Here is a 25,920-nt window from a genome sequence, read left to right as displayed (position 1 = left end):
TATATATGCTACGGTGACTATAGAATTTCATATTTAATATAAAATTCTCTAGTGACTGTAACATATATAGTAATACTTGTAACTCTTCAAGTCCCATTTCCATGCACTACTACTATATTAGTAAACATACACATGTACATATACATATACATGCGTGAGCGTGTTAGATAGGAGTGAATGGAGACGAATGGTACTTGGGACCTGACGATCTGTTGGAGTGTGAGCAGGGTAATATTTAGTGAAGGGATTCAGGGAAACCGGTTATTTTCATATAGTCGGACTTGAGTCCTGGAAATGGGAAGTACAATGCCTGCACTTTAAAGGAGGGGTTTGGGATATTGGCAGTTTGGAGGGATATGTTGTGTATCTTTATACGTATATGCTTCTAAACTGTTGTATTCTGAGCACCTCTGCAAAAACAGTGATAATGTGTGAGTGTGGTGAAAGTGTTGAATGATGATGAAAGTATTTTCTTTTTGGGGATTTTCTTTCTTTTTTGGGTCACCCTGCCTCGGTGGGAGACGGCCGACTTGTTGAGAGAGAGAGAGAGAGAGAGAGAGAGAGAGAGAGAGAGAGAGAGAGAGAGAGAGAGAGAGAGAGAGAGAGAGAGAGAGAGAGAGAGAGAGAAAACAAAAAAAAAAAAAAAAAAATAAAAAAAAAAAAAAAAAAAAAAAAAACAAAAAAAAAAAAAACAAAAAAAAATACATGTACGTACTTTCTGACCCTTTCTCCTGTATAGATCACTAAATGTGAAAAGAAACACTAGTTTTTCTTTATAGGTCAACCTGCCTTGGTGGGAGATGGCTGCTGCATTAAAAAAAAAAAAAAAAAACAAAAATAAAAAAAAAAAAAAATAAAAAAAAAGAAAAAAAAAATAAAAAAAAAAAAATCTAGCACTGCTTTACTTATTTAGCAATTGTTCCCCCTTGTTCTTCTTCTGATGTGCACATGCAAAGAAATGCATGTAAGGCTGTATGTCTTCATGTACACCTACCATCTGACTTACGACCGAGTTCGGTTCCGGGAAACCGGTCGTAAGTCGAAATGGTCGTAAGTCGAACTTTACTACTGAATATCTACAAAACATTTTTGTAATGACTATTTTATTGTTTTATTTTGGTATTTCATGTTTTACTTTACTTTTTATGTTGTTAGTACTGTATTTTATACTGTAAGGTTTAGGATAAACAGTGTGTACAACACAAATAGTTGCTTATTTCCCAGAAATTTGGCATAAAAAACACGGTCGTAAGTCGAGTGGTCATAAGTCGAGCAGGTCGTAAGTCGGATGGTAGGTGTATTTATTCATGTCTTACCTGTCAAACACACAAAGAAAAACTATATTCTCAAGAAGTACCTTCGGGTGAGGTGAGCCAGCTCTCGAGTCACCATGGTGATAAGGAATGTCCTAGTGGAGCGAGATGCCAATACTGAGAGTGTGTTTCGTCGTAGGCAAACATCCACCAACTCCACTTGATACTCACGAGGAGTAAATATAGTTGAGTGAACATTTTCTGGTTGTACCCGGTTCATCTGAAAATAATTTAGATTCGTTTGAATTTTTAAAACCAATACAAAACTTTTTAATGGTATAACAATTTAAATCTGCAATTATGTGAGAACCCTTCTTGTTATATAGAATTTCAAAATTGATCTTTGAAACTTATCTTCACTAGCTCTGACCTTTATTAAAATTCAAGCCAATTTTTCTATAGTACATAATACGTACTCTCATGGATTGATAGATACACTCACATGAATTAAAAAGCAAAGTTACCTTAACATAGCTAAAAAAAAAAAATTATTACTGTTACGTATTCATACAGGAGGGCCCCGCTTTACAGTGTTTCACTAATACAGTACAGCGGTTTTTTATTATACCCATTCTTCAATTATTCAGACATCCTATAATAAATATATTCACCACTCACTATAAGTACAAAAATATTTTAAAGGGATGTATGCATGTACTGTATATGCAGTGTTTAGGCATAGCTCTATTGCTTACTCAATATATGATAGTGTAAACATGTTATCAAGCTTTTATATGCATCTGAAAAAGAAAAAAGGCCATGTTTCACTTTAGAGCAATTTTCACTTGACAGCAGTAGCCCAGAATATAACCTGCTGTTTAAGTGGGGCCTGCCTGTAATTTAGTGTAAGTAGCTTAATGTGCTTAGCTCAGATTCAGTCTGAATTACAAACTTTGTAGTGTTTAGAGATTTTTGAAGTTACAGCAAAAATTAATATACACTAAGCTTGATAACTAGATCATTAGACTGACAAAGGGCCCAGTGGGCAGAACAGTTTTCAAATAGATGCCTATTTTGTCTACCTTATTCATCAATACTAGGCCTCAAGAGTAACTCAAACCTTTAAGAGGAAATTAAAGACATTGTTTCTGGCTGTCCTGGACCATTATCAAAATGATCCTTGCCAAATATGCTAAATAGGTTTTGGCTTGAAAAGAATATTTGTAAATAAATTTCATCCGAATATTACTACACACATTATGTAAATATCTTCCATTAACAGTTATTAGACCGAGATTTGTTTCAAACACTAACATAACTAAAATAATTCTTTAAATAAATAACCAAATACATATACATACATGATTGTGAAAAAAAATTAAATTACAGTACACCATTCCACAAGGCTGCCCTTGTTCCACAAACTTTTTGCTTAACAAATATTAGACAGATCAGAACATGTTTAGAGGTAGCTATCTGATGCCGCTTCTTTGGTTGGCGAAGTTATCCAATTACAATAACTCCAATAACACTGGATGTCATATGGCCAAGTATGAGGTGTAAAATATAATTTTGCCTACTGGTTCTAATTCATGTAAACTATATGGTACACAAATTAGATTTATGCATAATGCAGGCAGGCTGTCAGAAGAATGCAGTATTTTTTAATTTCACTTATCATTTTAGGGTAAATATATTTAAAAATACAGTGGACCCCCGGTTTACGATATTATTTCATTCCAGAAGTATGTTCAGGTGCCAGTACTGGACGAATTTGTTCCCATAAGGAATACAGGTCTCCCTCAACATTCACGTTTTCAACTTTCACGGGCTTCACACATTCGCGAATTCCCAACCGCCAAATTCCCAGCCACCAAATTCCCAGCCGCCAAATCATATTTAAGTTTCCCGCCAATTGCGAGTCCCTACTACCCTCCCTCCGACCCCCGCACCACTCAGTGTGGTGAGTGTTTTGTTTGTTCATTATTTGCTATTAAACTACAGTATAAATAATGTAAACCCATTCATGACTGCATATTGGAATGGCTATTCGAGCAGGTATTAGATGGTGACACGTGTTTACTCTTGAACACTGCAAAGAATTAAACATTTCTGCTACAGCTAATAATAACAATAGTAATAATAATAATAATATTAATAATAATAATAATGGAAATGGGAAGTACAATGCCTGCACTTTAAAGGAGGGGTTTGGGATATTGGCAGTTTGGAGGGATATGTTGTGTATCTCTATACGTATATGCTTCTAAACTGTTGTATTCTGAGCACCTCTGCAAAAGCAGTGATAATGTGTGAGTGTGGTGAAAGTGTTGAATGATGATGAAAGTATTTTCTTTTTGGGGATTTTCTTTCTTTTTTTTGGGTCACCCTGCCTCGGTGGGAGACGACCGACTTGTTGAAAAAAAAAAAAAATAAATAAAAATAAATATGATATAATTAAAGAAGGAAATTGTACAAAAATACGAGGGAGTGGTTGACACATCGTCAGTGTGACTTTGTTTATGCTGGAGTGAACATTAGTCTCCCAGCTCTTCCAAACATTTCACAATAATTCGTGTTTGGTGCTTGTAGATTTAGTGTGACTGGAGTGGTAGAGGCAGTGATTGAGGCAATGGTATTTAATAACATACATGTTAATAATAATACACGTTATTAATAATATGTACTATTATTATTTATAACATATATTAAATACCACTGCCTCAACCGCTGAATTATTGTGAAATGTTTGGAAGAGCAGGGAGACTAATGTTCACTCCACCATAAACAAAGTCACACTGACGATGTGTCAACCACTCCCTTGTATTTTTGTACAATTTCCTTCTTCAATTATATCGTATTTATTATTATTATTATTATTACTATTGTTATTATTAGCAATAGCAGAAATGTTCGATTCTTTGCCGTGTTCAAGAGTAAACACATGATGTCACCGTCTAATACCTTTCCTAATAGCCATTCCAATATACAGTCATGAATGGGTTTACATTATTTATTCTGTAGTTTAATAGCAAATAATGAACAAACAAAACACTCACCACACTGAGTGGTGGGAGGGCTGGCTGCCAGTTGCGGGGGTCGGAGGGAGGGTAGTAGGGACTCGCAGTGGTGGAGGCATTGGTGGAGGCATTGGTGGAGGCAGTGGTGGAGGCAGTGGTATTTAATAACATACATGTTATTAAATAACATACGTTATTAAAGCATAACATGTATATATTTAGTACAATTTACGACGCTTTCATGTATTTTATGATTATTCATGGTTCAACAAGTTAAGGAAGCAGTATTGTAATATATTTCCCTACAATATATTGGGGCACCAAACATTCACGGTTTTTCAACATTCACGAGGCTCTTGATCCCCTAACCCTAGCGAATGTTGAGGGAGACCTGTATTGTGAATTAGATTAGTCCATTTCAGACCCCCAAACATACATGTACAAACGCACTTACATAAATACACTTACATAATTGGTCGCATTGGGAGCTGATCGTAAAGCGGGGGTCCACTGTATATTGCTTAAAATCACATTAAAATGAATGTGAATTCTGAGACTACAATAGTTTTAGGTTATCTATGAAAGATAATACATATGCAGTACTCGCCACATTTTTTATCCAAGATACTAGCCATAGATAGGCAGCTACCACCTGATTCTGGGAACTTTTAATGCATATGAATTTCATGTTGACTATCACTTCTTACCCAAGTGGTATGAGAACGAGATGAAGACATCTTTTTGCTTACTGGCTGGACGATTTTGCCAGAGGTGAATCAGCGTACCAGATTATTTAAATAACAAAAAGGCACAATACCGTGACTGGAACGATACACAAATAACCTGCACATAAAAGAGAGAAGCTTACGACGACGTTTCGGTCCGACTTAGACCATTGACTTTGTCAATACCATGTAAAGGCTCAGTGTAATGAATTTCAATTTAATCAATTTTGGATTTAATGTACAAAATCTGGACAACAGAACAAAGTGTGTTGTTTTCAGAATTGTTCTTCATTGTTTTGATCACAGCAACATACGTCATTATCTGGATTTAATAATGGGTATTATCTGACACCCTTCTCCCATATTAGTCTTTTAAACTGAGGTTTCACTTAAATGATGGGTAAATGATTGCTAACTCTAAATATTATCGGGTATGTCAAATATTTTGCATGTACACTTACTGGACATTGTAAAATATAAACAACCTTGTGGAGAAAGACATTTCCAACATTAAATTCTTGAGGGGGGCCTCCCTACTCAATGTAAGTACGAGTTGCACAGGTTGCAATTCTAAAAACTGGCACCTTATGAAAAAATAAGTTATGTGGAATGAAGGATACTGTACTATGGTATAAACCTTGGTAATAAATACCGACAAGTTGGTTTAGAAAGACACGTAAGCAAACACTAACATATTTATTAGAAAACGTTTCGGTCCTGGGACCTTGATCACTTCTAACATACAGAGGTAGAAAGACATTATATATATAGGCGGAGAGTGAGATGTGACGCACCTGACCTGAGGAATGTCATAAGAACATAAGAATGGAGGAACACTGTAGAAGGCCTACTGGCTCATGCGAGGCAGGTCTTTATCAAAACAACCTCTACCTATGATGAGGACGGGTAGACGATGAAATCATGTGACTCCTGTGTTGTTGGGTTGGTGTTGCTTAAGTATCATGTATGCCACTCAAAAACATTGGCATACATGATACTTAAGCAACACCAACCCAACAACACAGGAGTCACATGATTTCATCATCTATCCGTCCTCATCATAGGTAGAGGTTGTTTTGATAAAGACCTGCCTCGCATGAGCCAGTAGGCCTTCTACAGTGTTCCTCCATTCTTATGTTCTTATGACATTCCTCAGGTCACGTGCGTCACATCTCACTCTCCGCCTATATATATACAGTAACCCCCGCATACCGGACGCCTTGCATAACGGACAATCCGCATACCGGACGCTTTGATCGCTAAAATTTTGCCTCGCATACCGCCCAAAAACCCACTCAGCGCCCTTCGTCCGAGACGCGTCCAATGTGCGGCCTGAGCCAGCCTCATATGTTCCGCCGGTGGCATTGTTTACCAGCCAGCCTCCGCGGTAACATTCAAGCATACAATCGGAATATTTCGTATTATTACAGTGTTTTCGGTGCTGTTTCTGGAAAATAAGTGACCATGGGCCCCAAGAAAGCTTCTAGTTCCAACCCTACAGCAATAAGGGTTAGAGTTCCAATAGAGATGAAGAAAGAGATCATTGATAAGTATGAAAGTGGAGTGCGTATCACCGACCTGGTCAGGTTGTACAAGAAACCCAAATCAACCATCTCTACTATTGTGGGCAACAGAAAGGCAATCAAGGAAGCTGTTCTTGCCAAAGGTTTAACTGTGTTTTCGAAACAGAGATCGCAAGTGATGGAAGATGTTGAGAGACTCTTATTGGTGTGGATAAATGAAAAACAGCTAGCAGGAGATAGCGTTTCTCAAGCGATCATAAGCGAAAAGGCTAGGAAGTTGCATGAGGATTTAATTAAAAAAAGGCCTGCAACTAGTGATGATGTGAGTGAATTTAAGGCCAGCAAAGGTTGGTTTGAGAGATTTAAGAAGCGTAGTGGCATACATAGTGTGATAAGGCATGGTGAGGCTGCCAGTTCGGACCACAAAGTGGCTGAAAAATATGTGCAGGAATTCAAGGAGTACATAGAAACTGAAGGACTGAAACCTGAACAAGTGTTTAATTGTGATGAAACAGGCCTGTTTTGGAAGAAAATGCCAAGCAGGACCTACATTACTCAGGAAGAAAAGGCACTCCCAGGACATAAGCCTATGAAAGACAGGCTTACTTTGTTGATGTGTTCCAATGCTAGTGGTGATTGCAAAGTTAAGCCTTTATTAGTGTATCACTCTGAAACTCCCAGAGCGTTCAGGCAAAAGAATGTCCTCAAGGATAATTTGTGTGTGCTGTGGAGGGCAAACAGTAAGGCATGGGTCACTAGGGACTTTTTCTATAACTGGTTACACCATGCATTTGCCCCCAATGTGAAAGATTACCTAACTGAAAAGAAATTAGAACTTAAGTGCCTCCTGGTGTTAGACAATGCCCCTGGTCATCCTACAGACGTGGCAGAGCGACTTTATGGGGACATGAGCTTCATTAAGGTGAAGTTTTTGCCTCCTAATACCACTCCTCTCCTGCAGCCCATGGACCAGCAGGTTATTGCAAACTTCAAAAAACTGTACACAAAAGCTCTGTTTGAAAGGTGCTTTGTAGTGACCTCAGAAACTCAACTGACTCTAAGAGAGTTTTGGAGAGATCACTTTAATATCCTCAATTGTATAAACCTTATAGGTAAGGCTTGGGAGGGAGTGACTAAAAGACCTTGAACTCTGCTTGGAAGAAACTGTGGCCAGAATGTGTAGACAAAAGGGATTTTGAAGGGTTTGAGGCTAACCCTGAGAGGAGTATACCAGTTGAGGAATCAATTGTGGCATTGGGGAAGTCCTTGGGGTTGGAGGTTAGTGGGGAGGATGTGGAAGAGTTGGTGGAGGACGACAATGAAGAACTAACCACTGATGAGCTGATAGATCAACTTCAAGAGCAAGAGGCCAGACCTGAGGAAACTGGTTCAAAGGAGGGGAGAGAGAAATTGAAGGAATTGCCTACTACAAAGATTAAGGAAATGTGTGCAAAATGGCTTGAAGTGCAATCCTTTTTTGATGAAAATCACCCTCACACAGCTATTGCAAGCCGTGTTGGCAACCTGTACACTGACAATGTTGTGAAACACTTTAGGGAAGTCATAAAGGAACGAGAGGTACAGGCCACTATGGACAGATATGTTGTGCGAAAGAAGTCCAGTGACTCTGAAGCTGGTCCTAGTGGCATTAAAAGAAGAAGGGAAGTAACCCCAGAAAAGGACTCGACACCTCAAGTCTTAATGGAAGGGGATTCCCCTTCTAAACACTAACACTCTCTCTCCCCTCCTCCCATCCCATCAATCATCACCAGATCTTCAATAAAAGTAAGTGTCATGTAATTGTGCATGCCTTTTTCAGTTTGTGTGTATTAAAATTAACATTTCATGTGGTAAAAATTTTTTTTTTCATACTTTTGGGTGTCTTGCATGGATTAATTTGATTTCCATTATTTCTTATGGGGAAAATTCATTCACATACCAAACATTTCGCATAACAGCCAGCCCTCTTGCACGGATTAAGGTCGCTATGCGGGGGTCCACTGTAATGTCTTTCTACCTCTGTATGTCAGAAGCGATCAAGGTCCCAGGACCGAAACGTTTTCTAATAAATATGTTATAGTGTTTGCTTACGTGTCTTTCTAAAACATACCGTACTATATATGGGAAAAGAGAGAGGTTACATTTCAGACACTGAGTAAGCTGCCAAAAACTTTAATATTGTACTAGGTAAAAATTACTATAGTTTATCTTGCCTTACATTCTAATTGTCATTGTTGACATGGAACTATGTGAAGAAAGGTTGATGTGGCCCTTCTGGGCTGTAGTTCTTGTATTAATGTGGATGGAAAGTTGTCAGTAGCTGACAGCTGTGCTGGGGTGCTCAAGTATTCTGAAATGCATCTCTGGTCTGTTTTATCATGTGGTACTTTATAAAGTTGGTAAGGTATCATCAGCTACTCCCAACCTCACTCCAGAGCAATGGAAATTTACCAGTAACATTGAACTGCTTATGTAACTGCTGCAGTGTCAGTTGTTTATCTCATCCCCTTCATATATCTCTATTTCCTGGGCATTGAGCTCCTCCAGCAGTTCTTTTGTGGATGGTTCTTCATCCTTTTCTAACATTTCATGCATATTTTCAAAGCTGTCACATTTTGCAGTCCTTGCCAGAACCATAATTTCCTGGACCTCACTCCCAACTAAGGAATATGAAAGATTATTCACCACACAAGACCACAACCTGAATTTATGAATAATTTGGGCCCTTGATTTCATGACACCTTTATGTGCAAAAGTGCATCTGCAATGTTAAATTTATGCCAGAGTTCTGGCACATCAGTCTCTGAGCTCCTATCCATTACTGCCATGATTTTTTTCCCTTTACTTTGCATGTGTAGTAGCACTGAAATGTCAGACCAGTGTATTTCGCAATAAAAGCACAACCTTCACATTCGGGTCCACAGATTGCATGAAGACGATGGAAATTATCAAGAATGAGGAGAACCTTGAATGCAGGGTTCTTTCTAGCCAGGTACATCTTTTCCACAGGAATAAAGTAATGCTTTAACTATTCAACAAATAGGGTCCATCATCCATGATGGCTTGGTAGACTGCTAAATAGCAGGCAAACAGGTTTTGTCTTGACTTTATATAGCAGAGACACTCTACAATAAATTAGCATAGGTTTGCACTTGGAATCACCTGTTACATTTGCACAGAGTAGGAAGTCAAAGCAATCCTTAGCTGCCTTACAACCAAGTGCAAATTTTTCTTCCTTGCTAATTTAAGTTCCTGATGACATACACTTACAACACAGCCCTGTCCCTTCAGCATTAAATACTTAGTTAGGATTTTAACTACTCTCAGAAAAAAATTGCACAAAACCACCAGGGTACCTCTGAGCAGCTATGAGATCAGCTGATGCACTCTTGCCACTAAACTATGTTATGAAGCTGACTGCACTTTTTAAAGCTTTTAAACCATTCATCACTAAACACAGTGTTGTGAAGACTTCTTTTCACACACAATTTTATTAGCAGATAGTGTTTTGTGCCTCATTATCCAAGATCTCAGTAGGCCCCCATTCTATGTTTTTTCCTCAAGCCACACAGCAACCTTTCTGTCTTATTTAGTTGTACTGACCTCGTTGACATTTTTTACACCAGGTCACAATATGCAATACCTAGTGGCTGATTCTCTCAGATCAAAAGTGTATGCACTCTGCATCACATTTGTACTACCTCAAAGCACATGAATCATTACAACTTTATTCAATACTGTCATAAATCAAGCTTATTTTTCATCTTGACATCACTGTTATTTCTCTCGAGTGCCACGGATATCCAGAGACAAAATGGGGTGATGGAAATGTCCACAATCATTTAACAACCACAATTCTTTTAGAAAATTCTGAAGAGAAATAGCAAAGATTGGCAAAGGAAACCAAAAGTGAACACAGAAAAGAGCAAGGTGATAAAACTAACAAAAATAATAGGCAATGACAATCTGGATATCAGACTGGAGGGAGGGAGGAGGGAGGAAGTGAATGTATTCAGATATTTGGTAGCAGACTTTCAGCAGATGTTTTTATGAGAGGAGATGAACCATAACATAATGAGAAAAAAAAAAAAAAAACATTCAGTTGATGGTGTGCTAAGGCATCAGTGGTAAGAAAATTTATCTGTAGTGCAGAAAAAATGGGGAGTGTACCAGAATACAGCAGTACCAACTCTTTTAGATGGATGCAATTTTTTTTTTTTTTTTCAACAAGTCGGCCGTTTCCCAGCGAGGCAGGGTGACCCAACAAGAAAGAAAATCCCCAAAAAGAAAATACTTTCATCATTCAACACTTTCACTTCATTCATACATAATCACTGTTTTTGCAGAGGTGCCTAGATACAACAGTTTAGATGCAAGGTATGGTTTTTAAATGTAGCAGCATGGAGGAGGCTGGAGGTAGTGAAGCTATCATATTTTTGAACAATGTGGTATGGATATTATGCAAAGAATTTGAAGTGAAAAATTAGGAAGAGGGGAGAAAGGTTATGAAAATCATAATTTCATAATTCAAGGGAAGAAGAAGGGTGACTGGGGTGGTCTGGGTAATCAGAACATGAACAGGATGATCAAGAGGGTCTCTAAATCTAGGGTGAAAGGAGGAAGTAGGGGCTATCCCAGAAAGGGTTGAAAGGAGGGCTGAAGGAGGTTCAATGCTAAAAACCTGAGCATCCAGCAGGCTTACGCGAGTTAGATCAGACTGAATGGAAATGAGTGGTTTTACAGATTGGCATGTTTAGTGTGAGCAAAGTAGCATCTATGAAAGGATTCAGGGTAACTGGTTAGTTGGATCTGAGAATTAGAGGAAGTACGGAACATGCCCACTGAAGAAGGGGTAAGAATATTAAAGTTCAGAGGGTCATTTGAATTGTAACATCTGCATGTTAAAAAATATATACAGTGGACCCTCAAATTTCAGCAGCATCGACTTTCGTGAAATCCGACTTTCGGCAAGTTTTTTCGGCAAAATTTGGCCTCACGGTTCGTGATTAGACTCGTGATTTGGCGACCGTCTGGTACCTGTCTGCCCGTCACCATGCACACAAAGCCAGTCTCCCACGCCATTCACGCTCAGTGTGCCATTGTTTACCAACACTTGACCATCACCCCGCGGGTTCATACGTAATAATACATTGTTTTTTGTGATTGCAACTGCTAAATAAGTCACCATGGGCCCAAGGAAAGCTAGTGCAAGCCCTTTGGTAAAGAAAGTGAGGAACATGATCGAATTCAAGAAGGAAATCATTGAAAAATTTGAGAGTGGAGTGCGTGTTACAGAGCTTGCCAGGATGTATGGCAAACCCCATTCAACCATCACTTCGATTGTGGTGAAAGGAAAGGAAATAAAGTGTGCTGTTGTTGCAAAAGGGGTAGATAAGCCGACAAAAAGGAGATCACAAATCTTCGAAGAAGTGGAGAGGTTATTGTTGGTGTGGATTACCGAAAAACAGATTAAAGACATTTGTGCAAAGTGGACTGAAGTGCAAACATTTATGGATGAACTTCACCCTAACAAAGCTGCTGCAGGCCATATTGGCAACATGTACAATGACAGTGTTGTGTCCCACTTCAGACAAATCTTAAAGAAATGCCAGAAACAGAGCTCTCTGGACAGATATTTTGTGTGACAGGGTTCCAGTGACTCAAGTTGTTCCCAGTGCCAGTGTCTTTAAAAAACAAAGAAGGGAAGTAACCCCAGATAAGGACTTCATACCTGAAGACCTAATGGAAGGAGATTCTCCTTCCAAACAATAGTGTACACCTTCCTCCTATCCCCTCCTCCCGTCTTCCATCCACCCAGAAGTCTTCAGTAAAAGTAAGTGTAATATTATTTTTTATATGCATGTACTTGATTTCTCATTGTTTTCAGTATGTAAATCTTTATTTAATTTGAAAAAAAAAAAAAAAAAAAAAAAAAAAAAAAAAAAATATTTTAATATTTTTTGGGTGTCTGGAACGGATTAATTTTATTTCCATTATTTCTTACGGGGAAAATGGTTTCGCCATTTGGCAATTTCGACTTTCGGCAGGCTCTCTGGAATGGATTAATCACGAAACTCAGGGGTCCACTGTATATATTTTACATACAGCTAAATAATAATGAAAAATTTATGTGAAATAATAAATTAAATGGTTAAGAATAGAGCATTTGTAGTATTAAAGAACAATACCGTATACTGAACTGCAGTTATATTATATACATCAAAATGTTGACAGCATACACATAATAAACAAAACTCAATTGTACTAAAAGTGCTGTTTGAAATGTAATGTAAAGTCAAATGCCATTTTATATGAACACAAAATACTGTCACTAAAAAAACTGCCATTCATTACCTTCCGTTTTCTCCTCATCTTTCTTGTATCAGTGTGAACCAAGTAGTAATTAAGCCTTCACCAGCGATATTGCCCCCCAGAGTAAGCACTAGAGTACAAGCTTCTGCAGCACACCACCTTAGTCTACCCACAGACTTAACACCAGGGTGCAAATTTCCACAACACACCACCTTAACTTGTTTCTATCAGAGAGTACCTTGGTACAAACTTCCATAGCACAATACCTTAACTCATCTCTACCACAAATTGATCACCACAGCACAAATTTCCCAGGAGCACCACCTTAACTCTTCTCCACCATAAAGCAAGCACCAGAGCACAAACTTCCCCAGAATACCAACTTTAACTCATCTTGACCACAAAATGATCACAAGGGTACAAACTTCCCCAGAGTACTATCTTAACTAATCTCTACTACACAATGAGCACAAAATTCCCAGGAGCACCACCTTAACTAGTCTCTACAGTAATCACCAGAGCACAAAATTCCCCAGAATACCACCTTAACTCATCTCTACCACAAAATGATGACAAGAGCACAATATTCCCTGGCCTTAACTCATCTCTACCAGAAAATGATCACAAGAGCACAAACTTCCCCAGAGTGCCACCTTAATTTATCTCTACCACACAATGAGCACCAGAGCACAAGGTTGCCCACCACACAGTCTTAACTCGTCTCTACAACTGAAGTATCACAAACACAGCCTTTGGCAGCATCATATGACACTCACCTGAGGGAGAAGCTTGCCTTTTTATTGCAAGCAACTGGTTCAACATAAAAACCCAAACAGCTCATCAATGAAAACTTGTCTTGAGAATTATAATTCTGAAGCTAATAAAGGTAAATACAGCTCAAATTTGGATATGTTGTAAATTTTAATTAGCTACTAACATTAATTTAATCAAAATTAAGATAAATAACTTTCAAGTCAATCTTTCCTTGATACATATATCAAAGAAATTACAATATGATAAACTATGAATTCAGTCTCATACTGAAGATCACTAATAACAGTTTTATAAGGTGGAATAATAAGGAATAATATGAAGGTAAACAGCAACTCAGTAATACGATCCCCAGCATTCCTCTCTACCAGGTAAGTCTGTGGCTAACCTCGGGCTATGCACATTCTTCGTGAAATTAATCTTGCTTCTTTCTTTATACTGTACTGATAGCATAGAACTGTATTGAGAGAGGGTGAGTGTGTGAGAGTAAAAAAGTAAGTCTGAGCAAAATCATGATTTAGTGTGCATGTGAGTGAGAGTGAGAGAGAGAGAGAGAGAGAGAGAGAGAGAGAGAGAGAGAGAGAGAGAGAGAGAGAGACACACACACACACACACACACACACACACACACACACACACACACACACACACACACAAAGCCTTGGAGATGGAAATTTTCAGCTTGAGATCTTTCACATGTCTCCATGCATCATCAGGAGCTATGCAATGTTGCAAGAAAGCAACACTTTCATCATTACTCACTTCATCACTACCTTACCAGAGGGGAGCTGATATCACAGTTCAAAACTGCAAATATCCCCACCCTTCCTTCAGAGTGCAGGCACTGTACTTCTCACCTCCATGACTCAAGTCTGGGTTAACCAGGTTCCCTAAATCCCTTCATACATGTTACCTTGCTCACACTCCAGCAGCATGTCAAGTCATAAAAATTACTTGCCTCCATTCACCCCTATCTAACATGCTCGCCCATGCTTGCTGGATGTCTAAGCCCCACGCATGCAAACCCTCCTTTACTCCCTCCCTCCAACCTTTCCTAGGATGACCCCTACCCTGCTTTCCCTCCAATACAGATTTATGTGCCGTACAAATACATGCATGTATATACAGTGGAACCCCGAGTTTTGGTGATAATCCATTCCAGGAGCTAGGCCTGGACCTAAAGTTGAAGCAATATATAAGAAATAATGTAAATACAATTAATCCATTCCAGACCTACAAAAATATTCACAAAAAACACATTTTTTAAAGAATAACTATAGTTTAACATACATGCCGTACTTAAAATAGACATATAGTACTTAAGTGAGTAATACAATACATAAACATTTAAAATCACATTTACGTACCTTTATTGAAGAGTCTTGCTGACATCTGGAAGATAGCGAGGAGAGAGGGAGGACTTAGTGTTTGGAAGGGGAATCCCCTTCCATAAAGACTTTCGGTAACAAGTCCTTATCTGGGGTTACTTCCCTTCTGTTTTTTAATGCCACTAGGACCAGCTTGAGAGTCATTGGACCCCTGTCACACAAAATAACTGTAAAGAGTGCTCTGTTTCTGGAATCTCAAAGATTTGCATAAAATGGGACATTGTTTTGTTACTGTGCTTGTTGCAGAGATGGCTTGTTTCAGCTTGCTCAGGGTGGTATTTTTCCACAAAACTTTGCAACTTATTCCACATTCTACACATGTCCTTAATAATCACTGAAGAAGGCACCTCCCTCCTCCTCTGAAGCTAGTTCCTCAGCTGTGGTCTGATGCCCATGGTGGCTTATTTCACAGTCACAATCAATAAACAATCACTAAACACAAGGAATTTATTGTGAAATGTTTGGATGAATGTGCAGGGTAATGTTCACTCAAGGATAAACAAAGCTAGACTGGCTCACGATGCCTGCAAAGGAAGGTGCGCAGGTGCGGGCAGGCAGACAGGTCTGGTACGCCGGCCGAAACACAGGGCACAGGCCGAAACTCGGGACAAAATTTAGCCGAAAAAACGGTTGAAAATCAAAGAGGCCAATACTCAGGGTGGCTGAAACTTGGGGTCCCACTGTATGTATATACATATATAAAATTATATACAGTGGTACCTTGAGTTTTGAAAAGCTCCCAACTTGAACAATTATGTAAGTGTATTTTTGTAAGTGCTTTTGCAAGTGTATTTTTGGGGGTCTAAAACGGACTAATCTAATTTACATTATTCCTTATGGGAACAAATTCATACGGTATCAGCAGCTGAACAGCCTACTTGAACGAATTAAGCTCGTAACTCGAGGTGCCACTGTATATTTTATACATATACAGTGGACCCCCGATTAACGATATTTTTTCATTCCAGAAGTATGTTCAGGTGCCAGTACTGACCGAATTTGTTCCCATAAGGAATATTGTGAAGTAGATTAGTCCATTTCAGACCCCCAAACATACACGTACAAACGCACTTACATAAATACACTTACATAATTGGTCGCATTGGGAGGTGATCGTTAAGCGGGGGTCCACTGTACATACGTATATCTATATATTACACACGCACACACACGTATGTGATGAATGGTTTGAGAAAACCGACAAGTTGAAGATTGAGACACTTATGCAACATATGGGAATCTTTATTCAGGAAACGTTTCGCCACACAGTGGCTTCATCAGTCCAATACAAACCATTCATCACAACTGTCAGACACTGCAGCATCATGGGATCTTGTTACAAAGAATTCTTCAACACTTGTCCAACCTTTGGACGAAGACCTACTTCGACTAGTGGATGGTACCACTATGGCCCCACCTCCTGCTTCGCCTCACCTCACTACAGTATATAAGCCACGTATACGGCCCTACGCTGTACATTCTACAAGATTGATGGACTGAACACATCGACTCCAGGCTGAGGGACTGATTACTCCTCCTCTTCTTACGCCTTTCTACTTTGTATCGGACTGATGAAGCCACTGTGTGGCGAAACGTTTCCTGAATAAAGATTCCTATATGTTGCATAAGTGTCTCAATCCCCCCCCCCCCACACACACACATATATATACACATACATACATAATATCCTTGTGGCATTCATGCATAAGGGTCACTTAACTGCTTGGGCAATCCAACCCTTACTCATAATTCATTAGAGAAAAATGTCTGGGCACTCAATCTGGCACTGAAGATTCACAAACAATTCCGAAACTTAACTATTCAGCAAACTCTGGTGTTCCTTGCTTTTACAGTACCCACAGCATCTAGGGAGAGGTGAATAAAATACATATCTTTCTGATTTGATGGACCATCTAACACTGATGATAATCTCAATTCATGCAAGAACCCATACCTGCCATAAAATAATGTATTACTTCCTTAACAGCTAAAATTCCTTCCAGCTCCGTTTAGTATACTTGCCATGATGAACCTTCTTTATAGGAGTGGGGGTAGGGTCAATGGAGAAAATGCATCCTTTTTGTTTCTATACCCTCATGGCTGGCAACTCTGAAATCCAACATAAAAGATCAGTAAATAATAATTTATAAAAAAATTATATTTTTCATATATGTACGTACTAGTATATTTGTATTTGTTTATGAATCTCTTATTTTTGTTTTTTATTAACACATCGGCAGTTTCCTACCAAGGCAGGGTGGAGAGAGAAAAAAAAAAAAAAAGTTTTCATCATCATTCACTTCATCATTGTCTTGCTAGTGGAATGCCTACACTATAGTTCAAAAACTGCAACATCAACACCCCTCCTTCAGAGCACAGGTGCTGTATTTCAGATTTGAGTTTGGCTTGTACAGTGCCTGTGCAAGCCAGACTCAATTCTGGCTTGCCAGTTTCCCTGAATCTCTTCAGAAATCTTACTTTGCTCACACACCAACAGCATGTCAAGTCATAAAAACCATTTGTCTCCATTCACTCCTATCTAACATGCTCATGCAGGCCTACTGGAAGTCCAGGCCCCTCACACACAAAACCTTCTTTACCCCCCTCCCTTTAACCTTTCCTAGGCCTACCCCTACCCCACCTTCCTTCTACTACAGATTTACAATGGCACCTCAGCTCACGAATTTAATCCGTTGCGTGACCTTTCTCGTACCCCGATTTGTTCATATGCCGAGTCAATTTTCCTCATTTAAATTAACTGAAATGCCATTAATCCGTTCCAGGGAATTCCTGCTCTCAGGAGGCAGGACAAAATATAAACTCTACGGCTTATTTATCTATCACAATTCATCTAATATGACATAATAAGCAATATTAATAACATAGAAGCATGATATATACTCTAGAACGAATAAAATAGGCCATAACATGGCCAGTGATGGCGCCAGTGGCAGCAGTGGCATTATAATCAAAATCAAAAGAAGCGCTAAACTGCAAGGGTTATACAGTGCAGCAAGGCAGGGAAGGATGCAGGGAAAATGGGTGGCAAGAGGGAAAGGGACGATTATTAGGGTATGGAGTGCAGCGGGGCAGTGGATAGTACAGGGTGTAGGGGGTAAGGGGTAGCAAGAGATTAAGGTAGAAAGGACCGAGGAGAGTGCTAGAGGCATCATCATCAGTTTGTGTAGTAAATCAGTTGCTGTCAAAAAGTCAATGAGTGTGTCTGGATTAAAGGAGGGTCCATAAGCAAGAAGGGAAGGTAAAGAAAGGGCAGCAGAGCGGAGACAACATTGGAGGTAAATTCTGCATGCTCGTTGATAGAGTGGACAGTCCAACAGAATGTGGCTAACAGATACTGGAACTTGACAATTCTCACAGAGAGGAACAGGGCGCCTCTCCATGAGATACCCATGAGTAAGACAAGTGTGGCCGATGTGAAGACGGGAGAGAGTCGTCTCCCAACCCCAACACTTTTGACAAGAAGACGGCCAGAAACTTATACTCGGTTTAATAGAATGAAGTTTGTTTTGGAGCAGATCAGATCAACGTTGTTGCCAACGGGTGTGAAGGTGGGTAGCAATTTCAGCAAAAGTCTGTGAATGGAACACCTCTATATGAAACTGGGAGGTAATGTACTGCTGACCGTGCAGCAGTGTCTGCCTGTTCATCGCCCTGTACGTCAACATGACTGGGGACCCAGCAAAAAACACTATCTTTGTGTTTGCTAGAGATACAGCATAGCCAAAGTTGGATACGAAGAACTAGGGGGTGAGGTGTATCAAATTTTCACTTAACCTGTAAAGCACTAAGGGAGTCTGAAACGACCAGGCAGCTGCAGCAGCATCCACCATTTACTCTCCCACTCTGACTATAGTATCTTTCCCATGCTCTTATTATAAGAGAAATTATTATTATTATTATAATCAAAAAGAAGCGCCAAGCCACAAGGACTATACAGCGCTGCAGGGCAGGAAGGAAGCGAGGGCATCAGGTGGCAAAAGGGAGATGGATGAGTAATAGGTTACGAAAGGGTAAAGGGCAGCAAGAGACTGAACTAGAAAGGGCTGAGGGGAGTGCGAAAAGTATCATCAGAGTTTGTGGAGTAAATCAGTCGTCGTCAAGAAGTCAATGAGAGAGTCAGGATTAAAGGAGGGTCCATCAGCAAGAAGGGAAGGTAAAGAGAGAGTAGTAGAACGAAGACGACGTTGGAGGTAAATTCTGCGTGCTTGTTGATAGAGAGGGCAGTCTAACAGAATGTGGCTAATCGATACTGGAACTTAACACTGCTCACAGAGAGGAACAGGGTGCCTCTCCATGAGATACCCACGAGTAAGACGAGTGTGGCCAATGCGAAGGCAGGAGAGAGTGGTCTCCCAACCTCGGCACTGATGACAAGAAGACGGCCAGTAACCTATGCTCGGTTTAATAAAATTAAGTTTGTTACCGAGCAGAGTTGACCAACGTTGTTGCCAACGGGTGCGAAGGTGGGTATTATTATTATTATAATCAAAAAAGAAGCGCCAAGCCACAAGGACTATACAGCGCTGCAGGGCAGGAAGGAAGCGAGGGCATCAGGTGGCAAAAGGGAGATGGATGAGTAATAGGTTACGGATAACAGCGGGGTAGTGGATGGTGAAAGGGTAAAGGGCAGCAAGAGACTGAACTAGAAAGGGCTGAGGGGAGTGCGAAAAGTATCATCAGAGTTTGTGGAGTAAATCAGTCGTTGTCAAGAAGTCAGTAAGAGAGTCAGGATTAAAGGAGGGTCCATCAGCAAGAAGAGAAGGTAAAGAGAGAGTAGTAGAACGAAGACGACGTTGGAGGTAAATTCTGCGTGCTCGTTGATAGAGAGGGCAGTCTAACAGAATGTGGCTAATCGATACTGGAACTTGACACTGCTCACAGAGAGGAACAGGGTGCCTCTCCATGAGATACCCATGAGTAAGACGAGTGTGGCCAATGTGAAGGCGGGTAACCTATGCTCGGTTTAATAGAGTGAAGTTTGTTACCGAGCAGAGTTGACCAACGTTGTTGCCAACGGGTGCGAAGGTGGGTAGCTATTGCAGCAAAATAGTCCAGAAATGGAACACCTTGATAGGAAATTGGTAGGTCATGCACTGCTGACCGCGCAGCAGTGTCTGCCTGTTCATTGCCCTGTACGTCGACATGACCAGGGACCCAACAAAAAACAATATCTTTATGTTTGGTAGAGATACGGCGTAGCCAAAGTTGGATACGGAGAACTAGGGGATGAGATGTATCAAATTTTCGTATAGCCTGTAGAGCACTAAGGGAGTCTGAGACTACTACAAATGATGACACAGGCATAGATGCGATACGAATAAGTGCTGCAAGAATGGCATACAGTTCAGCAGTAAAAATGCTAGCTGAAGATAGTAAATGCCCCCGCACGACGCTGTCCGGAAACACTGCTGCGAATCCGACGCCGTCTGAAGACTTAGAGCCATCTGTGTACACAGCGGTGGCATGAGAATGGGAGTGGAAGTGATCAAGAAAAAGAGAGCGGGAAGCAACCGTAGGCAGTTGAGCTTTCGAGCAAGGGAGTGAGAAAGAACAGACCCGAACAGCTGGAACTTCCCAAGGGGGTAGGGAAAAGTGAGATGCTACATGAACATATAAAGGTGGTAATTGAAGGGAAGACAAGAGTGAATGTAGGCGAAGAGAAAAGGGACGGAGCAAACAGGGGCGGCGAACGAATAAAGAATGTCTACTAATATCGGTGACCATTCTATAAATGGAAGGATTGTGTAGATCGTGAGAGCGTACATAGTAGCGAAGGCAATGGGCATCACGGCGATCAGACAAGGATGGAACATTCACTTCTGCATAGAGGCTCTCAACAGGGGAAGAGCGAAAAGCACCAAGGCACAAACGTAATCCTTGGTGATGGATAGAGTTAAGGCTAGAGAGAGTAGCAGGAGAGGCCGCGGAATAAATCTGGTCACCATAATCGAGTTTCGATAAAACGAGGGCTGAATGTAGGCGAAGCAGAGTTCGACGATCAGCTCCCCAGGAAAGATGAGCAAGGGTTTTAAGAAGGTTTAGCCGGCTGTGACAAGTTGCCTTCAGAGAGGTAATGTGAGGTTTCCAGGATAACCTACGATCAAAGAGAAGGCCTAGAAACCTGACTGCATCACGTTCGGGGATACGGGAGCCATAGAGATACAAAGGATGATCGGAGATAACAGAGCGTCTAGTGAAAGTAATTTGGCGAGTTTTGGTACTTGAAAATTTAAACCCATGTGTGGTGGCCCAAGTGGAAACACGGTCGACCGCATGCTGGAGAGAAACTGCAATAAGATGACAGTCAGCGCCTGCACAAGCAATAGTGAAGTCATCAACAGAGTGATGACCAAATATTGGGTGGAAGAACAGAGGCCAAATCATTTATAGCAAGGAGAAAAAGTGTTGTGCTTAGAACACATCCCTGAGGGACACCTTCAGCTTGGATGAAGTCCGGGGAAAGAACATTATTGACTCGAACACGGAAATGTCTGTCAGTTAAAAAGTTCTTAAGGAAGGATGGTAGATTGCCTCGGAGGCCTAAGGAATGGGCCTGGGCCAAAATATTATACCTCCAAGTTGTGTCATATGCCTTCTCAAGGTCAAAAAATATGGCAATAACCGAGTGATTATTCGCAAAGGCATTACGAACATACGTATCCAGGCGTAGTAAGGGGTCTATGGTAGAACGACCCTTACGAAAACCATATTGACTAGCGGAGAGACTGTTGTGTGTCTCTAAATACCACATTAAACGTCGATTTACGAGACGTTCCATCACTTTGCAAACTGCACTAGTAAGAGCGATGGGGTGATAGTGGGAGGCATCATGTCCTGTAGTACCCGGTTTGCGGAAAGGGAGAACAATGGCACATTTCCACAGCTGGGGAAGAACTCCTTGTGCCCAAATAAGATTGAAGAGGTGTAAGAGGACTACAAGGGCTGACCGATGTAAATGTTGCAACATACGAATATGAATGTCGTCAGGCCCAGCTGCCGATGATCGGCAAGCTGAGAGCGTTGCCTCCAGTTCTTGAAGTGTAAAAGGCACATTATACTGTTCTTCTCTGAGAGAAGAAAAGTCCAAGGGCACTAACTCTCTGGCAGACTTTGAGGAAAGAAACGAGGGGCATAGATGGAGCCCTCGGGAAATACGGACCACATGTGTGCCAAGTTCAATGGCAACGTCGAGAGGGTTTGCTACATCAACACCAGCGACCCGTAGAACAGGAGCTGGATCAGGAGAGTATTTACCACTCAATTTCCTCACTTTTTTCCAGACTGCACTCATATTAGAAGCAGAGGTGATGGTGGAAACATAGTCTCGCCAACAAGTGCGTTTAGCTTCACGGATGACACGGCGAGCGATCGCACGCTTCTGCTTAAAATCAAGAAGTCTCTCAGCGGTTCTATTGTACCGGTACCTGCCCCATGCAGCACGTTTCAAACGTACTGCACGAGCACAAGCGGGAGACCACCAAGGCACGCACTTCTGAGAATGCCTGCCTGAGGTTTGGGGTATAGAATGAGAAGCTGCGGTATAAACTGACGTCGAGAAGATGTGTAGGAGCTCATCAATGGAGGATGAAGAAGGAACCTCACTAAAAGCAGTGAGGTGTGAGTAAAGATCCCAATTTGCCCGATCAAATTGCCAGCGAGGGCTACGGAAAGGTGGTGAATATGAAGGAGAAGAAAGAATGATCGGAAAATGATCGCTGTCATGTAAGTCTGGTAGAACAGACCAGGTGAAGTCTAGTGCAGTGGAGGAAGAGCAGACTGATAGATCGATGCAAGAGAGAGTATAAGTACGAGGATCAAAATGGGTGGGAGTACCCGTATTTAAAATATGGAGGGGGTGAGAGGCGAGAAAAGCCTCCAACTGAATGCCACATGAGTCACAATGAGACCCCCCCAGAGGAAATGGTGGGCATTAAAATCACCAAGTAACAGAAGTGGTGGTGGTAAGGATGAAACAAGAAAGGCAAAGTCTGGGATAGAAAATGCTCGAGAAGGAGAGAGATATAAAGAACATATTGTAAACCACTTATTCAAGTGGATACGGGCTGCAGTGTAATGCAGCGAGGTATGGACAAATAGTTGACAGAACGGAATATCATTGCGTAGAAGAAGGGCACTTTCATTAAAGGTCCCATCTGAGAAAGGATCCGAAGAATACAATAAATTATAGCCTGAGATAGGTTGGAAAACAGCCGAGTGTAATTTTGGTTCTTGTAAGCAAGCACCAACAGGGGAAAACCTGGAAAGCAACATCTGAAGCTCACCCCGATTACCCCTGAGGCCGCGGATATTCCACTGTAAATAGGCCATGATTGGCAAAGAAAATACCAGGAATCTGTAGGTAAAGGCACCTACGGACTAGAGGGGTTAGAAAAGTCAACGTGTGGTGGCATTGGAAGACGTTCAAGTAGCGAAGGAACGGAGCGTTGCGAAGAATGGGGTTGTGAAGATGGAGGAGAGGGAAGAGAAGGAACAGGAAGTGAATCAGTGTCCATTGAAGGTTTAGTCTCTGCAATATATTCTGAAATGGCTTCAAGTGTTTCTGAATTCAAAGATGTATGGGAGACCATATTGGAGATAGAAGGAGGAGGGTGAGTAAAGATTGAGACAGTAATGGACTGTACCAAAGTAGAGGAGGAGGGAAGAGTGTAAGGGACTGGAGATGAAGTGTGGGGGGGGACAGAAGAGGCAGAAACCTGGGAGGTGGCAGAAAAGGGAGAAACTTGGGAGGGGACGGGAGTGGAAGGCATAGTACGAGGAGGAGGGTGAATCTCCACACTTGTAATAGAGCCAGAGAGAGGGGAAGAACTAGGTACAGAGACTGGAAAGGTAAAGTGTGGAGGTGGAAGAAGGGAAGGAAGGGGCAAAGAAGATTTGAGCAATGTGGATTTTTTGGACTTCTGAGTAGAGGGGCGATTGGTATTAGGTGTCGTACGAGGTCTTGTCGATACTGGGGCTTGTGAGGAAGGATGCGAAGATGTGAGAACAGACTGAGTTGTAGTCGGGACGTCAGAGCCAAGGACAGCAAAAGGATTAGATGCTGTAGTGGCTATGGGAGGGGTAATAACAGAGGAGGCTGCAGAAGATGGGACCCCAGAAGTGGGGGGATGTTTGGAAACACGAGAATAAGAAACACAGGGTAGTCTCCCTTGGAGGTGGAGATGAGTAACTGCCATAGCATAAGGGAGACCTTCTGCCTCTTTGAGGCAACGGATTTCACGTTCATTTAAGTAGACCTGGCAATGGCGGGAGTACGAAGGGTGAGCTTCATTACAATTAAGGCAAGATGAAGGTTGGCAATGGCGGGAGTACGAAGGGTGAGCTTCATTACAATTAAGGCAAGATGAAGGTTGACTGCAAGATGTATTAGAATGGTCGTCGGCACCACAGACTGGGCATTCGGCCATAGATCTGCAATATTTCGCTGGGTGACCAAAACGCCAGCAATTTCTACATTGTTGCGGTGTAGGTAACGCCAGCAATTTCTACATTGTTGCGGTGTAGGTATCACCTTTCGAACTTGTAACCGATGTCCCGCGACATATACAGAGGACGGGAGTTCTCGGCTGTCAAAAGTTAAACGAGCCACATTGCAAGGATAACGTCTCCGCCCCCGGGCAGGAAGGACATAAGTGTCTACTTTGAGGATTGAGAGATCCTGGAGTTCCAGCTGTTCAAAAATGTCATTGCCACATGACTGGAAATTCTGTTGGACTATGGTATGGGGCAGAATGACAGTACCACTACAAGAATTGAGAGAAAGATGTTTTTCAATAGTGATAGGAGTAGTATCGATATTCGAAAGGAGAGAAAGATCATGAGCTTGGGTAGCATTCTGGACAGTGATGATGTGCATACCGCTCTTGAGAGCATGAAATGAAATATCTCTACCAACATGACGCAGGAGAGCTTTGCCAATACTATGGTCAGAAAGGTAGGCAGAAGAAGAAGTCGGTCTTAAAGTAAAGAATTTAGTCCATTGTGTGGTCTGAAACTGAGCGTGGAGAGGGAGTGCTTGACGTGTCGGTCTTTTCCGAGTAGAATGGGAAGGTAACGAAGGAGCATCATCAGGAGATTGACGTTGGCGTTTAGGAGTAGGACCGGAGTTGGTCCGGCGTGAAATGGGCGGGTGATTCGAAAATTGCCGTACCGTAGAGGGAGAAGCCGGAAGCATAGTCAAAGAAGAGCGGAATTCAGACAAATCGAAGGAGTCAGTCGAAGCCCCGGTACCTGAAGCAGGTGAGAAAACAGCACCAGCAAGAGGTACAGGGGCATCAGGAGTGTCCGAAGAGTGGTCTAAACACAAGGCAGGGTCAGAATGGGGTGCGGTATCAAGAAGGGGCCCGGGGGTAGTGGGTTCATGGACTAGGGCTGCCATGGTTAGGTTACTCCCTTGCTTTTTGTTTTTAAGAAAAAAAAAAGAAAGAAGAAAAGAAAATAAAAATAAAAAAAAAAGAATAAAAAAAAGGGGGGAGCAGGGATGAATAGTTCTCAGGAGGAATGAAAGGGCCGGAAATCTCCCTCCGCGCCCAAGAGGACCTCAGCACCGCTAGTAGCGCAGATGCAGCATGGAACCCGTGCCATACCCTACCCTTCATGCCAGTAAACCAGCAATCCGGGATAGCAACCTCACATCTGCCGAGCTACCTCAGTGGACAAAAGAGAGGGCGGCCGGATATCCGCCACAAAGCATACCTCCTTCGGCCACCACCCCCGGAATCCGAAAGGTGGCTTCCAGAGATACACCAGTCGCCCGAAAGACACCCAAAGCTACTCCGGGATACCGGAGAGGGATCGGGACATCCCCAGGCAATCCAGATTCCACGGCAAACTACGCCACCGCCAAGAACCTCAACAGAATGGAATGGACCCCGGTGTCCTTTCCCCTA

General features: G+C 41.5%; 1 protein-coding gene and 1 long non-coding RNA gene across 5 annotated transcripts in view; one reads left to right on the top strand and one right to left on the bottom strand.

Moving 5' to 3' along the window:
- LOC128696831 (endoribonuclease Dcr-1) overlaps window positions 1-25,920 on the bottom strand; it is a 127,153-nt gene that overhangs the window by 82,843 nt on the left and 18,390 nt on the right. For 2 of the 4 annotated variants that reach the window (XM_070096088.1, XM_070096090.1), the window contains exons 2-3: window positions 16,947-17,101; window positions 1,358-1,533 (exon numbers count right to left, since the gene is read on the bottom strand). In XM_070096088.1, the coding sequence (XP_069952189.1) occupies window positions 1,358-1,533 (176 nt within the window). In that variant the 5' untranslated portion in view covers window positions 16,947-17,101. The remainder of the gene's footprint in view (window positions 1-1,357; window positions 1,534-16,946; window positions 17,102-25,920) is intronic. The other 2 variants (XM_070096087.1, XM_070096086.1) reach the window with 1 other exon arrangement.
- Window positions 24,349-25,120, top strand: LOC138854196 (uncharacterized). The gene is made up of 2 exons (XR_011393428.1): window positions 24,349-24,500; window positions 24,536-25,120. It is a non-coding gene; the product is annotated as an uncharacterized lncRNA (long non-coding RNA).

The sequence above is a fragment of the Cherax quadricarinatus genome, chromosome 52, assembly GCF_038502225.1.
Source record: "Cherax quadricarinatus isolate ZL_2023a chromosome 52, ASM3850222v1, whole genome shotgun sequence".
In the NCBI taxonomy this organism is placed as follows: Eukaryota; Metazoa; Arthropoda; class Malacostraca; order Decapoda; family Parastacidae; genus Cherax; species Cherax quadricarinatus.
Note: the sequence above shows the minus strand (reverse complement) of the source record. Positions and strands in the feature narration are given on the sequence as shown.